The 23,749-nt window shown below is 37.8% G+C and overlaps 3 protein-coding genes and 1 long non-coding RNA gene across 4 annotated transcripts; 3 read left to right on the top strand and 1 right to left on the bottom strand.

Annotated features, from left to right (window-relative positions):
• The first annotated feature begins 201 nt into the window (after positions 1-201).
• chp1 (calcineurin-like EF-hand protein 1) lies at positions 202-10,268 on the top strand. Its single transcript, XM_042500116.1, has 7 exons — positions 202-591; positions 2,267-2,339; positions 5,710-5,790; positions 6,376-6,503; positions 6,612-6,673; positions 7,431-7,553; positions 8,580-10,268. The coding sequence occupies exons 1-7, from the start codon at positions 525-527 to the stop codon at positions 8,631-8,633; spliced, it is 588 nt and encodes a 195-aa protein (XP_042356050.1). The 5' UTR covers positions 202-524; the 3' UTR covers positions 8,634-10,268.
• An 849-nt stretch (positions 10,269-11,117) lies between these two features.
• Positions 11,118-16,757, top strand: LOC121953189. Its single transcript, XR_006106489.1, has 2 exons — positions 11,118-11,413; positions 12,740-16,757. It is a non-coding gene; the product is annotated as an uncharacterized LOC121953189 (long non-coding RNA).
• oip5 (opa interacting protein 5) lies at positions 16,639-19,193 on the bottom strand. The gene is made up of 5 exons (XM_042500118.1): positions 18,792-19,193; positions 18,181-18,247; positions 17,654-17,776; positions 17,394-17,475; positions 16,639-17,081 (listed from the first exon to the last, which is right to left on the bottom strand). Exons 1-5 carry the CDS (start codon positions 18,952-18,954, stop codon positions 16,995-16,997), a joined length of 522 nt encoding a protein of 173 aa, XP_042356052.1. The 5' UTR covers positions 18,955-19,193; the 3' UTR covers positions 16,639-16,994.
• Positions 19,194-19,348: 155 nt separating this feature from the next.
• Positions 19,349-23,749, top strand: nusap1 (nucleolar and spindle associated protein 1). Its single transcript, XM_042500105.1, has 12 exons — positions 19,349-19,528; positions 19,675-19,740; positions 19,853-20,041; positions 20,302-20,473; positions 20,748-20,840; positions 20,977-21,089; positions 21,207-21,257; positions 21,367-21,545; positions 22,259-22,413; positions 22,511-22,627; positions 22,716-22,821; positions 22,915-23,749. Exons 1-12 carry the CDS (start codon positions 19,388-19,390, stop codon positions 23,000-23,002), a joined length of 1,470 nt encoding a protein of 489 aa, XP_042356039.1. The 5' UTR covers positions 19,349-19,387; the 3' UTR covers positions 23,003-23,749.

The following is a 23,749-nucleotide window of genomic DNA, read 5'->3' as shown; positions in this document are numbered from 1 at the left end:
TTTAAACTTTGTGTTGGCTAGTTTTCCTTTGAACTGTTAAGACGAGCTTTATTTGTCTATTAGTGAGGATAGTGTGCTATTTTAATGGAAAAACAGTTATAAATAAGGCGTTATATTCGAATTTTAAGCAGGCATCAAACGCTGCTACCTACATCCACGGAGGCCGTCCTCGCAGGGAGGCGGCCTCGTTCAGTACCTGCCCTCTGCCTCCCTCCCACCTCATAAAACAGGAAGATAACTTAGCCGAAACCCATTTTGGGAACATGAAAACCTGACAGAACATAGAAAAGATTTAATTTCTAACGGACTATCCGCCTAGATACACCGCTTTGAGGGCAGAAAACGGCTGTTTAGGTTAACGGTCAGTTAGCTGCAACGGCTTTTTTTTTGGCTGCTGCGGTTTTAGCTCGTCGCGTTAGCTCGTTTGCTAACTTCAACATAAATCCGGATTGAGGTTCTTCACAGCTGGTTTGGTTGCGCAAGACGACAAGCGAGTCTCTTAAAACACCTTTAAACATTTCAACATGGGATCAAGAGCGTCCACGTTACTCCGAGAAGAGGAGATCGAAGAAATTAAGAAGGAGACTGGATGTAAGTTGAGCTCAGACTAGTTTATGTGTCAAGACTGTTGGACATTAGCTGCCTACACATTTATGTTGCCTTTAATTGTATTTAGCAAGTCATCGAAAAATGACTAAAAACCCTAAATTACGCACTAAAAGGAAGTTGCGCTCACATTTGGTGAGCGGTTTGTGTCAGTATGTTTTGTGTCACAATCTGTGTGTGAATGTCTAATCAGTAAATGTGAACACCTTCAACAAATAGCAAACTAAAAACTGTTAACTCGAAAAAAAAACAACATTTTTTTGTAGATTAAAAAAAAACGTAATAAACAAAAGATGGAGAAATACCTACTTTAATAATTTTTATTTTTATGGCACATTGAAAAACAGAGTTTACAATGTGGTTAGACAATCAAAGCAAAAGCAGAAACAGGATACACTGAAGGCATTATAACAACACAGAGACAACAGTTTACCAAACATGAGTGAGAATAAAAAATAAGGTTAGTTAAAAATAAAGTTAAAACAGACAAAAAATTACAAAATGCAGGACACAAAGTGTCAATGTAAATAAATACATATAAAAAGAACAAAAAAATCAACAAAAGCAATTTCAAAAAAATCAAAATAAAGAAAAATAAAAAGAATTTGAAAAAGTGTGCAAAAATTGTTAATCTGGAGGCATAGAATTGCTTAAAAAAAACTGGTTTCCAAAATATTTGTTTGAAAGTTATTCATATTAGGAAGATATTCACAGATGTTATTCAATCAATGTTTGTAATATTTCTAATTTAAAAAAAACATTTTTTATTGTGGAATTTGTGTATTTGTAGATCAGATTTATATTTGCAAAATTAAGTTTTGTATTTGTGGAAGGTGTTGTATATTTACAAATTAAACATTAAATGTCAGTGTGCTCACAATGCATAGAATTGAATTTTACGAACAAAATTTGATTCTCAAATATCTCTTTGGTCTGAAAAAAAAGTCTGAAAAGGCATTAAATTAAAAAAAAGGACTTAATTGGTATTAAAATGTCTCAATGAATATTTCAAAAGACCCAAAAACATTAAGACGTGATAAGTAGGATTTTTATGAATTGTTTTCTCTGACTTTCTCTGTATTGCAAAATCTCAAAATTATGGGTAACCTAAAAATAAATAAATGAATGAATAAAAAGCAATAAATTACCAAATGCCTCTTACATTAACAACATTAAAACCTAATATTTTAAATTTCAAATATTTGGACGAAATCCTCTTTATTAATGTTGGTTCATGTTTTCCTTCAATTTTAGCTATTGTGAAATTGTCTTAAATTTAATTCAGAGTTGCATTAAAGAGTCTTAAAAAGTCTCAAATTCCGCTCGTCTTAAACTGCAGGAACCCCGGGAATTTGCCTGTTTAGATTTTTGAGGTTTATATTTACAGATTACACAGTGACACACAGATTGGTGATCTGTTAACACAAATGATATTAAGACAAATCTATCTGCACACTAATCACATTTATTGCGTTACTTTTCATTACTGCCACTGTCTACTCTCTTGGCTGTTAAACTGGGTAATAGTGCACACATCTTCTGTTAGTGTAATGACATCCAGAATTTAGGTGAAAAGTTATTTAGCCTGAAGCACTAAATACCTGTTATCTTCTGCTCATTTGCTTGTAAAATCTTCACCTCTTTCGTATCCTCCCATCAGTCTCCCACAGTCAGATCACTCGCCTGTACAGCCGCTTCACCAGCCTGGATAAAGGAGAAAACGGCACCCTCAGGTAAGCAATAACACAACCAGCATTTTAAGAAACAACACATTAAACACCAGCCAGATGCTGCTTTTGATGTTTGGTTTCTCGTACAGCAGTTTGGCAGTTTTTCAGTTATGGAGGACAGATACTTAAAAGACAACTAACTGACTTATGGAGAAGCTTTGCTTGTGTGAGTCGTGATCCAAAACGTTCTCTTGCAGAAGTACATGTAAAAAGTTAAGAAGGCATTAAGAATTCATTTTCTCACTTACAGCTTTGCACATTATTAAGAAATGATGCCTGGAGGTCATGCTTGCCTGACATCGCCTGTCTTTTCCTGTTTTAATAGTGATCACTAAGGAGATCACCTGATTTTGCACTCATTTACAGATGCATCATTTTCCTACAGACAAATGCCAAAAAATAAACAGAAAGAAACACCTCTTTAAATTGAATCAAACAGCCTGAGTGGTTAAAAAGTCTTTGCTCATTTGGTTTTTCAGAAAAACTGTTCTGTTTAAACAATTTCTATTCAGTGAATTAACTATTTCAGTAAACATTCACAGGGGCAAAACCGCTGTATTTTCATTACAAAAAGGTCAGACAAAGTTTGGCAAGGTATCGCTCATTTATAAATAGGGTTTCCTGTGATTGAGCTTAAATTGTTTCATATAGAGTATAGAGCGCTCGAGGCGTGATGTCTTTCTCTAGACCAACGTGGAAGTTAGCGTCGCCTTAGTTCCCTCACCAAAAAGCCTATGGGATTTTTCCATTGGTGTTCAAAATATGGCAGAAAATAATCTCTGTGGCAAACATTTACGATACTTGCATGTTTGTTCAGCAAGATAATCTTCACAATCAAACACTGCATTCAAAGTCTTTCAAGCCTAAAAGCAATTGTGAGAAGTAAACAGCTAACAAAAGGCAATACATTTTCTTTATTTCAACTGTGACAGGATGTCACTTCATTGGTCATTTACTGATCTGTTGTCTCTGACATTGCATCTGTTAATGTGGTGTTTTTGTATCTTTTATCTTACCTTCTGATTATTATAATGTGTATACTTTATTGATATTTTCTTCTTTATGAAGCACTTTGAGCTGCATTTCATGTATGAAAAGTGCTACATAAATAAAATGTTAGAATTATTAAATGAACCGCACCGCTGTCGCATGACTGCGGCGTCGCCGCCACAAGTAAACTCGTGTTTGACGTGATGACAATCTCATTTAGCTGCTTGTTAGCAACTAATTTTTTTAAAGATACATAAAAGCCTCTAAGGTTGCGAGTGACGTATTTACTGACGTATTTTATGTTGCGGAACAAGACGTGAAAGTTTCTTAAGCTTGTGTTAACCACAGACCTTGTTTCAAGTAGCTAACCAAAAATCCATTAAAAAAACCATGAGTCACTGAAACTTAGTTTTTAGGACCCACTCTTGGGTACTCTTATTATCAGAGCGCAGTGAGATTTTTCAGCTGAGACCTCAGTGTGACATTTCTATGGTTTGTGATTAACTCCTAGTTCTGTCTTTAGTCTGGACAAAAAAAGCAATAGGTGAAGAAACGGGTAATCATTAAGACCGAGGCCGATTAGTCACAAACGGATCCTGTTATATTGTTTTTCCATCCTATAATACACAGTGTTATGCAGTCTGGAATCAGTGCATGGTGCAGTTGTCTCTCTGTTCTGCTTAAAGCTAGGCGGCTGTGGATCTGCTCAAAAATTGTCAATCAAATGTTTAACCTTAAAGAATATCGTCTCTGGCTGGTAACATCACATGTGATCCCTCTCAGGCTTAAGTTAAAGAATATCAGCTTTTGCCATCACACAGGAGATTTAAGAGTCGCAGAGGCTCGAGGAAACATGTCGACGGACTCTTTGGTTCTCAGTCTGTTAAATCAGAGTATAGCCTCAGTGTCCTGCATCGGGCTTTGAATATATAAGGGATGATTAATTTGTTGGCCTGCATCCACTTTTCATTATGTCTGATGTGATTTGTGGTGTTTGTGGCGTGGTTTTGTTGTTTGGTTTATTTTGTATTTATGTGTATTAATATGAAACAGTTGATGTCTTGTGGTCAAAAACAAATCTCAGATTTTTTTCCCTGTTAAAAAAGTGAAATCAAACATTAAGTAAAAGGTTAAAAAACACAACAACGTCGATACTGAGACAGAGAAGTCATTCTTTTAAAGACGTTGTGTTTACACATAACAAGTTCTTGGATCCGCTCCGGTGCGTTCAGGCACAGCGTGCAGTCAGGTACATTCTCTCTTTTTTCCCCCAAGGTCACTTTCTTATCGTTCATAAGTTGCCACAACAGTGAGATTTTACATTTATCTCACCTAATCAACCTCTGATCCAACTGATGGACGGAGGAACTTTTCACTGACTGACAAATGAAATAAGTTGTAAAAAGTATTTATTGTCATCCTGTTGTCTGTTGATTTTCTCCTGTAGTCACATTTGCACTCAAATCAAGTCTGTTTTTAAAGAATAATGTAGAAAGTGTGTAGGATTTAGGGGGATATATTGGTGGAAATGAATATGTAATTTAATAAGTATGTATTCTTTAGTGTATAATCAGTTGAAAATAAGAATTATTATGTTTTTGTTGCTTTAAAATGAGCCTTTTATATCAACATCAGGATGTCCTCGTCCATAGAGATCACCATGTTTCTGCGGTATCCTGGGACAGACGAACCGAACACTGGCTCTTGTTAGGGCCGTTCATGTTTGTACTTTGGCCCACAGAGTTAGTTACACAAAGACAGCATCACAAAAAAAACCAAAACAGATTTTTTAAAATGTGAAAGTGCTTCATTCTGTGTTTCTACTGGTTTAAATCAGCAGGTCTGTTTGTTTTCGAGAGGAGGAGACCTCTGCGGGTAAATTAGCTCCCGGTAAAAACCTCCTGAGCATTTTTTTTTTTAACATTTTCACAGGAAAAAGGTGAGCAAGTGCTGGGGTAGTGGCCCGTCTCCAAACACCATTAGAGAAACACTGATTTGTACCACAACTCTGCTTTGTTCAGTTATTTTACCGATTTTAATCACCTGGTACTTTTTTTTCTTTGGATAATTTGGCTCCTGGTAAAAATCCTCCTAAAGAATGAACTCTGGAGAAATTGTAGCGGAGAGTTAATGCCTGGATGCTTTAGTTTGTCATAAAAAGTATTTATTTTCCATCCTTTTATCCGTTCATCTTCTCCCGTTTTCATATTTGCAGACAGATCCACTTTTAGAGAATAAGGAAAACATGGCTGCATGATCTTTGCAATGTCACAGTTTAAAATTTGTGGTAAATTGTTGTGAGGTTTACATTAACAATGTGTCTTTTATAAAAAAAAAAAAAAGTTGTGTTGGAATTTCTAATCGTATCTCCTCGTGTCTGCAGTCGAGAAGATTTCCAAAGGATCCCGGAGTTGGCCATCAATCCTCTGGGAGACAGAATCATCAATGCGTTCTTCCCTGAGGGGTGAGCTGTCCCTGTTATTGCTCTGCTCTGTTTGGAAAGCTTGTTTTTTTGCACGAGTGTGCATTAAAGGTTTGAGTCACAGCCACCACAAATCTGAATGAGGCCACTGGGCTTCTTAGTTGTGGCTGACTGACTGCAGTCTTGAGACTCTCGGTCTTTTCTGCCAATTCTGTGTTTGAAAAAAAAAATCAGCTGACCACTGCAGGTTCTTTCTGTACATTCTGCCGTTATTTTGCTGTTTTATCAGTCTGAAATTTGAAAACCAGATGTTTTCAAATGTATCATTAAAATCCCAAAAAGTCAAATGTGTAGGCGTTTTAATTTTAGACATGGCTTGTAATGGTTTATAGATTTGTTGTCGTCGCTCCAGTTTTGGGTTGTTTGCTTCAGGACAACTTGAGAGCTTAAAAAGTGTCTGTCTCTGTAAAACGGTGTTAAATTACGACTAGTTTTCATTGTGTTGCCCGCACAGCTAGAGTTTATGTAAAGATTAAAGGTAATCTGAGTCACCTCACATTGAATTAAGTCCTTTTTTTCCTCTTTCTGATGTGCTGTGTTGTATTATTCTCTGTCTCTGGTTTTCAGGGAGGATCAGGTAAACTTCAGGGGCTTCATGCGCACCTTGGCTCACTTCAGGCCGATCGAGGACAATGAGAAGAACAAGAACGCTGCAGCCAGCGAGCCTCTCAACAGCAGGACAAACAAGCTGCTCTGTGAGTGTAGCGCTCGGTCACGCGGGCGTGTCTGGGTGGAGATGGTGACCTGTATGATGAACATTCACCGGATTTCATAAAGTAATTGTTATTTTTTTATTTTTCCAGTTGCTTTCCGTCTGTATGACCTGGACAGAGATGACAAAATCTCTCGGGATGAGCTGCTGCAGGTGAGTGGATCAGTTTGTCATGGAAATAAGACACTGAGTCAAGGCACAGTTAGTGGAAACAACTGGTTTATGCAATAATTAAACCAGCCAGATGGTGAATAAGAGGTTCAATAGAAATCATTGTTATTACCTCTGAAAACATTTGCTATTCAGCTGTCCAGTTAAGGAACAAAAGCTGTTTTGCAATATCTATTTCAAAATACTCTACAGAAAGATTTCCTTGTCGATGAGAAGACTTTGCCCTCGTGCTGATAATGACGTGATATCTCACCTTAACTACAGGCTGATTTTCCCCAGACGGTCTCATATCCTGTATTTTGGCCTCCTCCGTGTTATTTGTTGTCCCTCCGTGAAGCCATCTCGGTTTCAGTGACATTGTGTGACCTATAATTGCTATAAGCTCAAGGTTTAATGACTCAGACAGATCTCTTGTTTTGCACAAAACATTTCTGTGTCGCCTCCTTCATGTGATGCACGAGTCTGTAACACTGAAACATGCAGCTCAGAGTAATGTATGTTTGCCTGTTTTCACTAAATACATGTATTCATAATCATGTATTTCCTGCAGTGAAGTGAGGCGGCTGTTTGTTTGCCTTTTAAGCGTAATAACTATAAATTATCTTGTGTAGTGCTGAAATACACGTAGCACCATCACCTTATTGTTAAAGCAAACATGACCATTATTTAATGTTTGCCAGGAACTGTTTTTCACTTGTATTCATTAACCATGAAGGGGCGTTTTGTTCATTCTTCACAGGTCTTACGGATGATGGTTGGTGTAAACATTTCAGATGAACAGCTTGGCAGCATCGCTGACAGGACCATACAGGAAGCTGACACAAATGGAGATAACTCCATTTCCTTCAATGAATTCATCAAGGCAAGTTTTGTGGTCAGGAGACATCTGTCCCCTCACGTAAACATCTCTCATGGTTATTTTTTATGCTAAATGTTTCTACTGAACCAGTAGAAACATAACAAATGCTATTTCATGGGTGCTTTTAATGAAAAGCTTTGAATATTCCCAGGTAATTATCACTGATGCTTTGAAGCCCCAAAAATTGTATTTCGCAAGTGTAGCACCCACCTTACGGTTTAACACCATTAGCTCTGTTGCTGTTGTTTGGAGCTGTTTATGAAGTATTGTTAGCTGCTCATAATGTATGTTCTGAATTTTGCATAAAAGCACCTTAAAGCTGCTTATCATTTTTTTGAGCACAGTTGGGTTTTTTTTGAACAACTGCTGGCAAGTTAAAAGGTTTCAAATATATTTAAAGATTTTTTTCCAAAGTGCTTGTTTTTTTAAATAGATTTTTATTGATTTTTTAACTCAGCAGCACAGTGCTCTCCACATTGTCAAAGACATGTCAGATTAAAAACAAAAAAACTGTTTTGTTCTCCCCCCCTTTTTTTTCTTTATTTTAAATTTATTATAATAATAAAGGGGGGAAAAATAAAACACCATCATTATCAAAAAAGGCAGATACATTATGAAAGGCGACCAAGTTCTCTCAAATAGACCATCACCCCCGTTCACTCGTGTCGTTATTCTCGGTAAGACAGTAAGACTGAGGGGTTTGTCACTTATCCATTACTTTAAAATACATCCCCTATCAAGGAGAAGGAGTTTATCGCATAGTTTGAAGCCATATTTACTCTGGGGCAATATTCTAGATGGCAATTGTGAATGTGTGTCCCAATATTTCTCCTAAATTTAATACAAAAAACAGAGATCTGGTTGTTCATTTTATTAAGAATAACAGTTGCTTAAAGTGCATGTTTAATGTTTTGCATGTTTGAATTAATGCTGAACTCTGTTTAAACCTGACTGTCTTTGTTACACATCACAGAACCGCAACATCAAAATATTTTTAGCATCTGAACTTGTTCTGTTTTGTTTCCACAGGTCTTGGAGAAGGTGGACGTGGAACAGAAAATGAGCATCCGGTTCCTACACTAAATTAATACCTTCTCTTTTATTAATTTTTTTTATTTTGAGTAGAGCTTCAACATGTCAGTTGATGTCAGAATACAACCTCATCCAGCTTCTCAGCAGGCTGCTGTGGCCCACACTACGAGTAGTAAACGCTGTCAGACCGAGCATTAGGTAGATCATGTCATAGATCTGGAGTTTCTGCCTCTGCACTGCTCTGTAAACAAAGGGAAAAGTTGCGTGCCTTGGGTTGTTTTATGCAATGTCACTATGTTTTTTTTCCCAGTAGTGGAACATTATTTATTAGAAAACTTTTAGAGGGTCACAGTTAGTACCACTGCTGTTCCACTTTTCACATGAAAACGATTTCTAGAGCACGGTACAATGAAGCTTTTTGCTATTGCGGTGAGTAAGTTTACTCTTGCTGTTCCATGGGTAGTTAGCACACGTTGCGTCTTTGTCCATCTAAATATGCAATAGTTCAAAGCGAGACATTTGAGATGTGATTTCACTCCAAAACAGACAGTGTTTTTAATGCTAACAGGATCTTATGACTCCTTTTCTTTAACTTGTGGCAGAGCAAGTCAGACCAGCTGGCTTGAAGTTTGTCCCTTGAGGCATAGCAGGACCTGCTCCACAGATTTTTGTGTTTTACTCACTGAAGTGCCATGGCTAAGGTTCCCCCTTTGTAAGTTATTATCTCAACAGTGAACTGGAACCTGAGGCCATGTTTGTGTTTTATTTTATTTTCATATGGGTTAACCTAGCTACTGCCAATAGATTGTAATTACCTGTTTCAGTTGTTGGACTTCAACCAAAGTAAGTTTGACCCTCTTAACCACCTCGGGCCTGTTGGCTTTGCAATGTAAGACTGTGGCGATCAGAATATGGATTTCACACAACTTGCCGCCATCTTTTGGCTAGTATGTGTGTGTTTTCCCTTGCACCTTTTTTTTTAGTGCAGTTGCAAAATAAGGATTTAGCTGCCACTGTGCCCCTCCGATCGAGTCTTAAAAAAGCTCTTGCGGACCAGTTAGTTATGACTTGGAACAGGTAAACTCATAACGTACTATACTTTTATTTATATAATCAGTTTCTGCATTGGGCTCTGAATTTTTTTGTTTTTGTTTTTGTTGATGTATGCACTGCTCAACATTTATCTGGCAATTTATTTCCCCAATGACTAGTTCAACATGCTAAAGAGAATCAAATGCATTCAAAATTTATTTTCTGTACAGGCTTGTGTACATGAAATGTGGAATGTCTGACCCTTTAATCTTTAATGTGCGTTTGTTAAATCGTTACCAGAACACCCTCCAGCAGCTGAGAGCAGGAAATACAACTTATTAATCATTATGTGATTACCAATCAGATGTGGTTCACATGTTATGTGATGTTGGTCTAGGTATTATCAAAATGATTCATGAATTTGATTTGAATAAATTAAGTGCCATGCTTTCTTTGGGTCATTCATTGGCGAAGTAGCTTTGTGGTTTAACTCTTATGTCTGGTTTTATTTTAGTTCTTAGACTGGTTGTTACACTTGTGTTATCAACCATTAACTGCTGTCACTATGATAAAGACATAAATGTACATAATAACAAATGAAATACGTATTTGATGTTCCCTTAACAAATAAAATAAATGAATAATAAATTCATGCATCATGATACAGCCCTATTATTATGATAGAGACAGATACAGATAAGTAACAAAAAGAGAAAATACACCTGCATCCTTTTAATGTTTCTTTACCCTAACCTGCCTGAAACCTGAAACTTTCTCAAAATAAGATACTTACTCAAAATAATGACGTAAAAACATAACATTTATTATTGAGAAACTTTCTCAAAATAATAAACTAACTCGAGATTACATATCTAAAAAAATATTATCAAAATAATACGAAACTTACTCAAAATAACTACTTCTCTCAAAATAATGACGTAGTATCTCAAAATAATGAGGAACTTTATTGAAATAATAGTAACACAGAATCTTTCTTGAAATAATTACTGAATTTCTGAAATGAGAAGTTTTCTCAAAACAATGACTTGGTATTTTTAAATAATGAGAAACTCAAAATATCGAAGAAAACATTGGCAAAAATGACAACTTAGTTTTATTTCTTATTATTCTGAGATACTACGATGTTCTTTTGAGAAAGTTGTTAAAATACAGGATTTCTTAAAGTTACCCTGGCAGAAATTGGCTTCCTTGGCCTATCATATCAATGACAGGCCCCTAACTAAACGATTATTTTAATATAAGTATATTAATGTCGATACCTAAAAACTATCTTACAATTTAAACCAATTAATTTTTCCATTAATCTTTGTTGATTTTGGTTGATATTTGTTTTCAGTTAGCGGCAGTAAAAGAAGCACAAAGCTGATTGATGGTTGTCAGAACAAATGAAGAAGAAGTATATCCGGGGCGGGCTCTTACTTTAATTGACAGCTCTCCGCTACAATGACAGCGCTCTTCCGTTGGCTCGTAGTAACAGAGCCAAAATGGCGTAAAGAGGAGGGAGTGCGGAGACGAGGGGACCTTCTCCTCTCCGGGGTGAAAGGAGGGAGAAGAAGGGGGCCCGGCGGCGTGTTTTTTCGGCTAATTCTTCTGTAAATGTTTCCTCACGTAGCGCGGTCACTCTCCTCAGAATAAACCCGACATACGTCCAGTTTGGGAGAAATGTGTCACCGTAGAGGAAGAACCCCCCCCGGCTTTTGTTTACCATTGTGAGCCGCAGCAGCTCGAACCCCGGAGGAAATACCTCCGCAGCAGCCCGGACCAACACTCACACCAAGGTCAGTGCTTTCTAATCATGTTAGACCCCCGTACCAGCTTTAATTTTCTTTTTTTCCTAATTTGGGGGATTGGCAGTGTACTTAAAAGGTAAAAATCACTCTTAAATGAAACATACATTTTGCTATTTGAGTCATTTTAGGTACTAAAATCCATATAAATATAAGCAAACATCGCTGCGTCTTAGCAGAACGTCAGAACGATCTGATGGACTCATTGACCCGTTATCAATTAATGCCCCTGTTTTCTGGGTGTCATTTTTCAGGTCTAGGATTTGTCTAAATTAGAGGCTTTTCATTGTTTATGACAGGGGAGGGGGTGGTGCAGAAATGGGAGAGGCACTTAAAAAATGTTTTTTAAATTTTAAAAAGGGTTACCACATGTTCATTTATTTGTGGCAGCCTACCACGAATAAAACATCTGCTGCCATACATTTGTTTTATATTTTTGGAGCTGGACTGTTCAGGTGAACTAGTAAAATATATATATTGGGGGTTGACCGATATTGGTTTGTCAGGGCCTAATCTGATTATTAGTTGTTAATGAGAGCGATACCCAGTATTTGGAACCGATATACATTTACAATAAATCTAAAAAAAAATCTATCAATACTCAGAAATTGGAATGTAAAAAACTCCATCACAAAACTTTGTTAAAATGCCTAATGCCTAAAATGTTAAATCAAAACTGATAAGCTCACATCATATATGGCAAGTTCCCACAGCAACTTTTATTTTATTTTTATAGTTACGTGAAAATATAAATTAAAAAAATAAGAAATAACAATAGCTCCCAGAGGTTTTACAAAGTAAAAGTTCCTCCCATGCTGACACTTTCTTTGTTATTTATAATTAATCGATTTTATCAGTGTATTGACCATTAAAATAAAAAAATCGGCTAGGCCAATAATCTGTCGCCTTCTAATATACACATATATATATATAAGCACGGTTCCCGTGATCATGGAAAACCTGCATAATGACTACAAAGACAAAAAAATACCAAACACCAATAGAGGCAAAACCACCACAGTCTGCATGTCTTAATACTGTGTAGGAGAGGTTGTGGGCGCTTTTGCATATTTGTGCAATCCGCTCATGTGTAAGTGTTGGCTGGATGAAACACGGCACCTTAAATTTTAGGAAATTGTAACAGGTGTTTTTTTTTAACTACTTTATGGCATTTTATAAAGCAATCAATAAGTCTGTTTTTTTATTGTTATTATTATATCTTGTCTTTCAGTTGCAGAAGAGATTGGCTTCAATTCACAAATTAAAACTAAACTGTACAATGAATAATTAAGACATGATGTGTGTTTTTTATTGTAGGATGGCTTTTCCAGTGAGTGCAGTTGTTAAACCAGCCGAAGCCCAACCTGGAGGACCATCGCCCTTCACATCAGCCCCAGCACCATCGACTGATCACCTCATCGGCCACCCAGACATGTGGAGGTAAAGGATGAAGAGTCACTGGGAAGATGGCCTCTTCTGGGCTTTTGGGACACGGGTGCCCTCCTTCCTGTTGTTACTGGGACACTGGCTCTCTCTTCTCCACTCCACATTCCCTGTCCTGGCCTGTTTCTGCACCGTTATCACCAGTCAGGACGTCTGACTTCCATCACACACACTCTGACTACGTCTACATGTAGCTAAACGCCGGCCTTGCAGTCTGAGTTTCGGCTCTAAGTGTAAAGGCCCGAAAGTCTCCATCATTTGGGCATTTTCAGACAGATTTGTCATCAGGCTGCATGTAAACGTAGTCACTGATGCCTCCAGAAAAAGTAAAAACAAAAAACCTCCCCACATGCTCTGTAATCAGATCAAAGCAGTTTGATAATGAACAAACTGCGTTGTTTCCCGGGAAGAAAGCAAAGACACAAGATACTGTAGCGAAGATCAAGGCCTGTGATTAAATTAGACTCATAGGGTGTTTTTTTGTTTGTTTTGTGCACTACCTCATCACCATAACAAGTCCAACAGGAGTGAATGATCAGTACAAGTAGCTTAATGGTTGTCAAGCGCCACAGCGGTCTTTTATGTTGTCCCTGGATTCATTTAGAGGGTAAATAAGTGAGGTCGTTGACAGGCGAACAGGAGAAGGCCGAGCAGCCCAGAAGCACGTGAAATTTAATTTCAGTTCAACCATTTTGAGGAAAACTCGCTCAAACTAGGAAAACGTTGGCTCGCTCAAAGTGCGGTCCCCTATGTATCTGCTCTAATGGAAACTCATGAGAAAGTGTTTTTACCTCATGCTCTAATTTGCATTTCGGTGCTCTCCTTTAGTCAAGTCTGCAGGTGTATTCACAAATTGAGGGTAGAGGCAGAATTTGCAATGTTCCCCTTGTAACTTAATCCCTGAAAATCCTAAAACTTGCCAATTTGCAGTATTCTAAGTTAGTCTTTTATTATGAAAATATAATCCAATTTACTCCCTTATATTTTAAAATTTTGTCTTTCTTTCCGCCACTTGATGTACTTTAATTTTGTCTTTCTCTGTGTATGTGCTATTTTTTGTCCTTTTCCCCTCTTAACAAGAATATAAGAGACATATAAACAGGAAATTGTTAACATGCTGCAGGTAGAGACAGAATTGACCATTCAATCCCTTTTGTGCCATGAACCACGATGCGAAATAATCCAAAAAATCAGTGAAATCTGGTTTATCAAACGTTGTTTTTTGTCTCTACCTGTGTCCCGTAAACGTAGCGATACTAGTGCTGAAATTGCAGCTCCTTTGTTACAAGATTACGCTGGATTTTTCCTCACCTGGAGGAAACCCTGGTCTCATTTCTTCAACTTTCCTTTTTTGTTCATTTTTTTATGAAAAAAGAAAATCACATTTTACCGGGATTTGTGCAATATTTGATCTTAACTGTCATGTTGTTGACCAAACTGTATATTGTATAAACAAGTGACAAGTTGTTTGAAAGCAACAAAATCACCAATGTCTTCCATTAAGATATGTATAGACTCATGCGCATTAGCTTATTTAGCGGGACTGCGGTGCCAACATTATAGTAGCCATGCATGACCAGTAGTGATGCTTGCTTCATGAAGAATAGTGGAATCAGTTTCTAGACTAAGCCGGAGCTCAAAAACTGCAGAAACCATTTCAGTGAAATTAGAGGGTGGTAGATTGACATACTGCACCTTTAAATACACCCCGTTTAGATGCAGCTTTGCCCTAAAATCTTAGATTAATGCAAGATCTTCTTTTTATTCCATGTCTTGGATGTCAAATAAGTCGTGTAGTAAAAGTAACATTAAACACAATCAGGGTATGCAGTTAAGTATTGATTCAAGTTTATTGAGGCTTATATGCTCAGAATAAGTAAGTGCTTTTTATCAGAACTGCGGTAGGATTCATATCTTTAAAAAATATGCTTAAGATATGTCTTAAATCAACACATTTACCAGAGTTATGTTGGCAGTATATGTTTCTGCAGACCATGGATATGTTGCATTTTCAATTTATAATGTAGCGGTTACATAGACTCTTTACATTTTAACAAGCTGCGGTCAACATGGATTGGTTTGGGGTTGAAAAAGCAGATCAAAACAGACTGGTTGCTACGAAACACCCATGTTTGGGGCCCAAAACACCTGTGGAAACCCACAACGGGGTGTTAAAAAACAACTTCGATTGGGGCCTAAAAAGCCGATGAAAACACACTGACATGTCGCTACAAAACACCCACATTTTTAGTCTAAAAAGCTGCTAAAACACAAATGTTTTTGTTGTTTGTTAGTCTCAAAAAGAGGTCAACAGCTTGCCAAGTGTGTCGTCAAGGTGACACACCGTTCATAGTCCCCTTATATAATATGTCTCTTTAGAAATGTTGATACAATACATATGAAACTGTTACATATTCGTGGTTTGTAGAAACATGCTAACATTTTCTTCTGGTGACTGAGCTGCATAAATTGTATTCAAGCACTCTTAAGCATCAGAAGAATTAGGTAGCTATTATGCAACAGCCAAAAGTCTCCCAAAAACGAGTCGTTTATGACAATGACAAAAAACCTTTAGAGAAATGTTACAATAAAAAGTAGCGCTTTAATCTTAGATCTGGATATAATTGGTAGGGATCCAATGTAGCGTTTTAGTCCTAGAATTAAGATCTCACCATGACATTGTATTGTACATAATACCTCATAGTTTTGGGATTCAGAGCGAGATATTTTAATCCATAAAATTGTATTTGATTATAGTTTTAGAAGCAATAATCTACAATAATGCATGAGTTTAGTGCCAGGGTGTACGTGTTAAAAGGAGTCTGTAATGTCACGTGGAAAGAGTTCCTCACCCTCTCTTTAATGCCTACAGTAGCTGTGTTAGTCAACTTTTTTTTAGGAGTTGTATAATATTTGGCTTTAGAATACAGTATCACTTATGAAGGTTACTTCTTGCAGAACAAAGAATACGTGAGAACAGTTGTAGCACCATGATATTACACGGACAAATTCAATATTTTTCCCTGCCTTTTGTTCTTTCAACGCCAAAACAATAAACCGATTGGTACATGAGAGATGCTTTAGATTTGAACTCTTGTAGCATTTTTACATCCTCAAAACCCACCCCTCCCTTTAGAAATATAGACTTTCAGTACCTCTGTGGCTGCAAAGGACTTACTGAATGAACTTGACACTTGTTTGAAAAGCACTTTTTCTCTCTATGTACTGACTTGCACTGTCATCATCACCATCCTGTCTTGAATACTGTGTTCTAAAAACCCTGTAATGCTCTTTGTGGGGATTTATAATCACAATTTATAAACAAGTAAGCGTCTAGCGACAAGAATATATGGGTTTAAAAAATATGCATGACTTAGCAGAATGATTTGTATTGCATGCAATAATCCAACTTTGTAATGTGAATGAGTGTAATTAGGCTATTGAAATGTTCGGATGTTCTGTGACACAGTGACAACATGGGACGGTTATTTGACACAACAGGGAGCATGTTAAAGTAAGTAGCTTGGATCACAAAAAAACAAAAAAAAAGGAATTAGCTGAGAGTAGTTATTAGTGTTTCTGCTCTCACTCTGTGTTGTGTCAAACATGACCGTGGCAGTAGAGCCACAGTGCAGCTGAAAAACACTGATCAGCCTTTGTTCCCATGAAAAAAACAAAACAAAAGCTTAGGTTAAATGATTAATGACATTACTTTGTTGATCAACTTTTCCACTGAGGAGGTGGACTGTGTAGAAACTATGCACTCCAGAGGGAGGAAATGGGCATGCTTATTATGTGTGAGCCTCTTGTCTGGTTTTGTATTAACTAAAGAAAAAAAAAGAGAATCTGTATCAGAAATTCAGCAATAAAATGCAGCATGGTGCCAATTGGATGGCTGCGGGTTGATGTCTGCTTTCACTATCTGAATGCTGTTATGAAAACAGTCAGGCTTTATTTGTACAAATGGACTTTAACACAAAGTGCTTCATACAGTAATAATCATACAATGAAAAAAAACAAAGAATTTACAACACAAACAAGTCTATAAGAGGGATTAGAGTATAGGTTAGGGAACACATAGTCTTCGGTCCCAGGAGGACTCAGTCTAGATTGCCTGTGCACACTACTATTATGATTCGCTGGTAACGCTCCTGTCCATCAGTCTGCTCTTAATGCGACACATCTGATCCAGCTGTGCTTCAAACTGCTGTCTCACCTGCAGCGAAAAGAGACAGAAAGGTTTTTTCCCCAGTAAAAGGGTTTTTGGCACAAAGCATCCATAATTCCTGCCTTTTCTTAACGCAGTAGTCTGTTTGTTGTCCCACTTCAACTTTTGAACTTGTGTTACACTCACAGGCTGAACATTCAAACTTTATTACCTGTTTCAGCAGCTCAAACGGGGTGATGCAAGTATGTTCGCTTATCATATGTCACCACAGTACAGATAGCACTCAGATTATATCATTTTGTGAGTATGGGCCACGTTAAGGTATTAACCATGGGTGTCAGAAGAGTTTTAATTCCTCACCTTATTCATGTTTTCTCTGAGGGGCTTCATGTCAAATGTGAGTGTGGATGCTTTCACCATTGAGTGACAGTTGAGGATGTAACTGCAGAGAAAAATATTTTTTAAGAATCCAGTGATGCAGTCTAAAATCTTTTCATACAAACTTCATGCAGTGGACGATGCTCATAAAGCACTTATTTATTTCAGGCTCTCCTGACGGCAGTAAACCTGTACACTAGCAGCCAATATGTGCGTGTGCTCACAGAAGCCGCAGAGCTCACCAGCTGATGTTTGCTTTGTGGAGGAGAAACATGGAGCGAACCACAGCCAAACGCGACGGGGCAGAGTGAATAACTTTCCCCACAGCACAACAGCAGCTGCGACATTTTAGAGAACTGTAGATGCTGAAAGGAAACAACAACAGTAAAAAACAAATGTGACACTGATAAAAACCTATCAATCATGGCTGTAGAACCCATTGAAAAACATAATCATAATCAATAACTTGTAGTAAACGGTATGTGTGACTTATATTCTGTAAGCTTAGTTCAGGGTTAATGCTAAATTACTTTATCACTAGTAAGTCTAAGAACATCACAAAGACTGAAAAAGTAGTATTGATATTATTTTTATACATTATTGAACTTGTCCCTCATGTTAAAAGTTTTGTGAAGTTGTTTTCTTTAATAGTGTTTTTAAGATGTATAATAAACTGCCTCTTACAAGAGCATTATCCAGCTGAAAAGAATGATAAGGCTAATCGCAGCTCTCCAAAAGCCAAACCCCATTGTTTCTTTTTTTCACTCACCAATTAGCCATTTCCCCTTTACGTCCTTTGTCCATTGAATCACAGACTACCACATCATCGGTTACTCCTGAGGGGAGACAAGCAGCAAGGTACTGATCAGTATCAAATATGGATTAGATATGTCATGCAAAACACAAAGTAAAGAACATGCTTGAATATTAAATTAGCAAAGATAAATAAAAAAATTATATTTCACAACATTTGAGCAAAATACAATAAAAAACCTTATTTAAAAAAAGTTCAGAGAAACAAAATAATAGTGGTTTGAATACTTTCACCCAAAAAATCTCACTCAAGATTTATTAGCTTTTTCTATCGCTTTAAACCTCATTGATTTTCTTCAGCAAATGGACAACTACCACCAGCTGTCTTTAACTCTATTCTCTGTGGAAGATTGTGAGTTGAGCTGTAAAAGACAAATTTGACATGCCTCCCCCCTTTTTGCACCACCCCCACCTCTCTTATTAATAATGAACAGTCCCTTACTAGCTTTCACATTTTCATAAATGAGGGAATTTGCCAACCTAAACCAAATTTCGTCATATCTAAAAAATGCATACAACTCAATTTACAGATTTAATAGTAATCGGTGAGAGATAAAGTCAACTTACTCAGACAAACGACAGAGTCCATAAATGTAATCTCCCCGCAGACACCGAGGGAGTCCCCCAACACAGTGTTACATTGTAGACAGTGAAGAGTCATCCGCTGCTGGTAGTTTGCTATCTTATCAGAGTGGATACGTTTAATTAAGAGACTTTCGTTAAATTCCATGTTATTGAAGTTTTACGGAGACGAGCTAACTGTTAGCTTAGTTGTCCCGCTTGTTGATTTGAAGCAGAAAGCAGGACGTCTCTTCCTTGTGTTTTTAGCTCGGCGTAACACTGCCACCTACTGGAGTAGTGTAAAAAAAAAACGTTTATAAGCTGTTAAAGTGTATTCGTAAGCATTTAACGTAATAAAACAGGCGGAAAATTAAATAAACTCATGCCAAAATGATTACTTTAATTCAACTTAAGCGTCGGAATTTAAACGTTAACTGACAAAAGGCTCAAACGTTATATAGACCGCAAACATTGTATCTTCGCCCTGATTGGCTGAGAGGTACATCCGGTCATACGCAGGAGCCAATCAAACGGCTCCCGCTGCTGTGTTTTGAAACGAGGGATTTTCAACCGTCGGGCGCTGCCTCAACAGCTCCCCGTGCATGATAAAGCAAACGCGTGTATGCCGATTTCTTCTCCCCAAAACCGGACTAAACTATCACAGCAACATGGATTTTGACTCCATGAAATACGCAGAGTTGAGGAGCATCGCAAAGGAGTTCGGTCTTAAAGCGAATATGAAGGTAATTTTTAAATAAACCGGTAAATACTTGGTGGTAATTGTCCGTCTGTGTTACCGCTGCGGTAACGGTTATTATAAGCTAACATCTGGTTTTGTGTTGGCGAAATATACTTAACAAGATAACATTTGTTTTTTGCTCGAAAACAGGCCGATAAACTCCTGAAAGCGGTCAAACAGCATTATCAAGAAAAGAACAAGGAGGAAGAAGATCAGGTAACGTTAACTCGATCATTGCCATTTATAAAGTAAGGTTTCATAGCTAAATCAGTCTCAAATCATACATTAATATGTGTATATACCAGTGTATAATTGTGCTCTTTTACAGGGACAAAAGAAAGATTTTACCGCTGTAGCACAAGACAGTGCTCAGGAAAATAAAGATGCATCCTGCGAGGAAGAGGTTTCCAGCCCTGCTGTGTTTGTGAACACACGTCGAGGCAAAGGAAAGAGAAAGATCTCTGATACTGCACCAGTGACCGAGAGTGATGCTAAATTACCTCCATGTCCTGCAGAGGTGAATCACTATACATCACAATATACTCAACATAACTATAATCAATTATCATGTGTTTAACACCTGTTTATATTAGAAGGGGAAAAATCAAGTTTGCATCCTTGCTACATGCACTTGTGCATGTATATTCTCTAATCTTTGATGGTACAAATGTGCAAATTTGCTCTAGGATCACTATGCCCAGCAGTGCTCTGTTTTAGCAGTGATATTCTCTCTCATTGTGGAGGATGAAGAACTCAAACAACTGTTGTTACTTTCAGGGTGACACTGAAGTGGAAGTGTCCAGTGCACCCTGTGGTGCTAAGAAGAGGAAGGTGTCCTCCGCTAACGATTCTGACAAAGGTGAAACTGAGCCTCCTAATGAGCCCCAGGACACTGGCAGTGAGAAACGGCCTGATATTAAGGATGAAGCACCTGTGCAAGGGAATGCAGGTCAGTATGCAAACTCTAACTTTTTTTAATATAATATATTTTGGGGGCTTTTTTGCCTTTAATTGTGAGGACAGTTTAAGCATGAAAGGGGGAGAGAGCAAAGAGGTTGGAATTTAACCTGCGCCAGCTGCAGCGAGGACATAGCCTCTGTACACTGGGTGCCCGCTCTACCAACTTAGCTCCTGGGCGCCCCAGTAACTTAATTATTTTTCTTTGACACAAAGTTATCACCACATACTAATCTCTCATTTAAATCAATTTTAAATCTGTCCAGAGAAAGCACCCAAAGCATCCAGAGGAGGTAAAATCCCTCGTTACCAGGGACTCCAGCAGAAGAGCAAGCCACTGTTGAAACCCATCACTCCTAGTAAGTTGTTTTGGTTTTCTGGTGCTCCCTTCATTCCAGCGTCTTCTTTTGAACAAGAATTCAGAGACCATATATTGGTTAGGAAGACATTTTCACAAAGTGTCAATGATCTTTGCAAAATGTTCCTCTTTTGTAGATTTCAAAAAACTCCACGAGGCACATTTTAACAAGATGGAGTCTATTGACTCCTATGTCCAGCGAAAGACCAAGCAGGTGGAGAGCTTCAGAAGTTCTGTTAAAGAACTGAAGGTATTTAAAAGTTTCTAAACAGTCTTGACTGACTTTATTCAGACAAAATTAAATGTCATGTCTGTAAGTCAACATGTTTTTGTTTTTCCTAAACTTGTATGCGCTTGTCTTTGTTAGAAGCTTTCTGAGAAAACTAAACTGAAGCAGGTTGACGTCAAAACTCAAGTGGTAAGCATCGCCGCCTGCTGAACAGCCATCATTGTAAAAACAATACAGCTGCAGTATATTGATTGTTTTCAGAGTGCTGTGAAGGTGATGACCTGCATGTATTTTACAGAAGGCCAATCAGAGTCGTGCTTCCATGTTCAGCCCGGTCACGCTGAATAAGAGACCAGCTGAGGAGAAACGCAGAAACACGTTGCTCTCGGCCAGTAAAGCTCCTCCTGCTAAATCTGCAGTGAAGGACGATGTTCCTTTCAGACCGTCTGTCCTTTCCACTCGCAGGATCAATGTCCGGTGAGCCACTATTTCTCGCTCACATCTTTGCTCAGACAGAATTTAAATTCTGTAGCCAAACTCTGTTCACTTTCTCAGGAACTTAAGTAAGTAACCAGCTGATGTAGGTGATATTTTGGGCCTCTCAGCCCATCTCATATGGACAAAGTGCCTCCTGCCTCGACCTTTTCTTGTACATAACACTTTTAAAAAGAAGTTTAAAAAAATCTTTTTTTTACAACATAGACTCAAAGTGCATTTTATGTGGCTTTTTGATAGTGATCAACCCAAAAAAGACCCTTTTTAATATAATTACTTAATAAACATCTATTCTCATGGACACTCATGTTTCATTGGAAATTTCTTGTTTTGGTTATTATGGTTATAAAAATTGTCTTAATTTTAATTCTGAGTGGTGTTTAAAAACTCTAAAATCTAACTTGCCTTAAGCTGTAGGGACCCTGATGTATTACAAATAAAAACACCTTGCATATGAGACTGCTCACTACTTCTATTTGTATGTGTGAAGATATAAGCATTCACTCCCTTCTCACTTTGGCATTTAAGTTTTCTTTATTTTACAGTGACTACTGTCAAAAAGCCACATCAAATTCCCTTTGACTCAGTATTGTAAACACTAAAACACGAAAGCTTCAAAGTGGAGTGGATACATCTTAATGGCACAGTGTATATCGAGGTTAATGTGATGCTTTAACAGTCACGTGTGTTTGCAGGTTCTCAGAGGCCACTCATGACAATGAGTATAAGAAGTCGCTGGTGAAGACTCCGGCACGCATGTCACTGTGTGTGTCCTCGAGCACCCCACAGAAACAGACCACTGACGAAGGAAAGACCAACAAGACTAACACTCTCTCTGCCACCAAAACAGGTACCTTTTTACTTCATAATTCTTGGACTGATATCTGCATTTGCCTGTAAACATGCATGCAATGAGTAAATTACCTTTTCTTCCCTTAATTCCAAAGGACCGTTCATTTTCACCGGCAACATGAGTACTACAACAACCCCGGGAACGCAGAAGAAGTCAACTTTTGACCTGAAGGCGAGTCTGTCTCGTCCACTCACCTACAAGCCTCATACAGGTACGAAATCACTTTTAATGCCACTGCATCATTAAAGTAAAGCATCAGTGAACACATGAATCCCTGATGTTTTTTTTGTTTTTTATAGGAAAACTGAAGCCGTTTGTTGAAACAAAAGAAAACACGGCAGCAAACAAGTCGCTGATCGTGAACTCTCATCAGAAAAACTACAAACAGCACCAAGTCCAGACCAGGCATGCCTAAAATTAAACCACACTTTATCTGATATTTCTTAGTCTCCCATTGCTTTATCAGTTTCTTATGGATGTGTATGTTTGTTATTTTAGGAACGACCGGAGAGCAAAACACGCAGAAGACCGGAAGCACAAGAAAGAGAATATGCTCGGGGCAAGAAGAGGCCTCGTCATGATGTAAAAATAATGCGCTTGTTCGTGGACGTTTTGTACAGCCTGTTTTTCAAGTGTAAATATTTTGTTGTCGGCAGCTGCCGCTTTCCTCTCTGCAGTCTCTTTTAGCATACTGCTCACGCTACCTGCGTCTGTGTACTGATTTTAGATTTGACTCATGGAGTAGTTTTAACACTTTTTGGAGCTCAGAGTGATGCGTTTGTATTTTAATGTGGAGAGAATTATCCACTTTTGCTGCATTTCAAACAGATAATTTTGTTCTTAAAAATTTGATGTGCTTAATGTTTACTCTTTTTTGGGGGGGCTGATAAAAAGACAAAAGATTCCCTTGTATACATTCTGCAATTTAAAATTAAAATTGCTATTAAGGTTTTCCTAAAAAGTGTTTGGACATTTGTGCGCAATCAGGATTTGATAATAAAATGTGTCCCACAAAAAAAATCAGAATTAACAGCCATATTTTTATTATTAATTAAATTCAGGATGATCTGTAGGAGGAAGATGTTTCACATACAGGACCTTAAACTGATTTTGTTGTGGAGGAGCAGCAGGTTAAAGGAACTTTGCAGTAGAATCACTTTGTTTACTGTGAATTAGAAAATGGTTTGCGGGGCCACATTTGGCCTGTGGGCTGCAGGTTGAGTATCACTGGTGTAGTGGCATCTTGACGGTGAGGCTGCAAAACTGAAACTTTTGACTTAAAAGCACATTAAGAGCCAGTGTTTGATTTGTCCGTTCTGGGCTACTGTGGAAA

The sequence above is a fragment of the Plectropomus leopardus genome, chromosome 14 (assembly GCF_008729295.1).
Source record: "Plectropomus leopardus isolate mb chromosome 14, YSFRI_Pleo_2.0, whole genome shotgun sequence".
Classification (NCBI taxonomy): Eukaryota; Metazoa; Chordata; class Actinopteri; order Perciformes; family Serranidae; genus Plectropomus; species Plectropomus leopardus.
This window is presented reverse-complemented; position numbering and strand designations above follow the sequence as displayed.

Excerpts from the sequence above, each read along its gene's own strand:
- chp1 (XM_042500116.1), top strand. The coding sequence starts at position 525 with ATGGGATCAAGAGCGTCCACGTTACTCCGAGAAGAGGAGATCGAAGAA. Across the intron at positions 6,504-6,611 it reads CAGGACAAACAAGCTGCTCT|TTGCTTTCCGTCTGTATGAC; the intron begins GTGAGTGTAGCG and ends TTATTTTTCCAG. Across the intron at positions 6,674-7,430 it reads CTCGGGATGAGCTGCTGCAG|GTCTTACGGATGATGGTTGG; the intron begins GTGAGTGGATCA and ends CATTCTTCACAG.
- oip5 (XM_042500118.1), bottom strand. The coding sequence starts at position 18,954 with ATGGAATTTAACGAAAGTCTCTTAATTAAACGTATCCACTCTGATAAG. Across the intron at positions 17,476-17,653 it reads CACAAAGCAAACATCAGCTG|TTACATCCTCAACTGTCACT; the intron begins GTGAGCTCTGCG and ends TTTTCTCTGCAG. Across the intron at positions 17,082-17,393 it reads TCAGAGAAAACATGAATAAG|GTGAGACAGCAGTTTGAAGC; the intron begins GTGAGGAATTAA and ends TTTTCGCTGCAG.
- nusap1 (XM_042500105.1), top strand. The coding sequence starts at position 19,388 with ATGATAAAGCAAACGCGTGTATGCCGATTTCTTCTCCCCAAAACCGGA. Across the intron at positions 20,474-20,747 it reads ACCTGTGCAAGGGAATGCAG|AGAAAGCACCCAAAGCATCC; the intron begins GTCAGTATGCAA and ends AAATCTGTCCAG. Across the intron at positions 22,414-22,510 it reads TCTCTCTGCCACCAAAACAG|GACCGTTCATTTTCACCGGC; the intron begins GTACCTTTTTAC and ends TTAATTCCAAAG.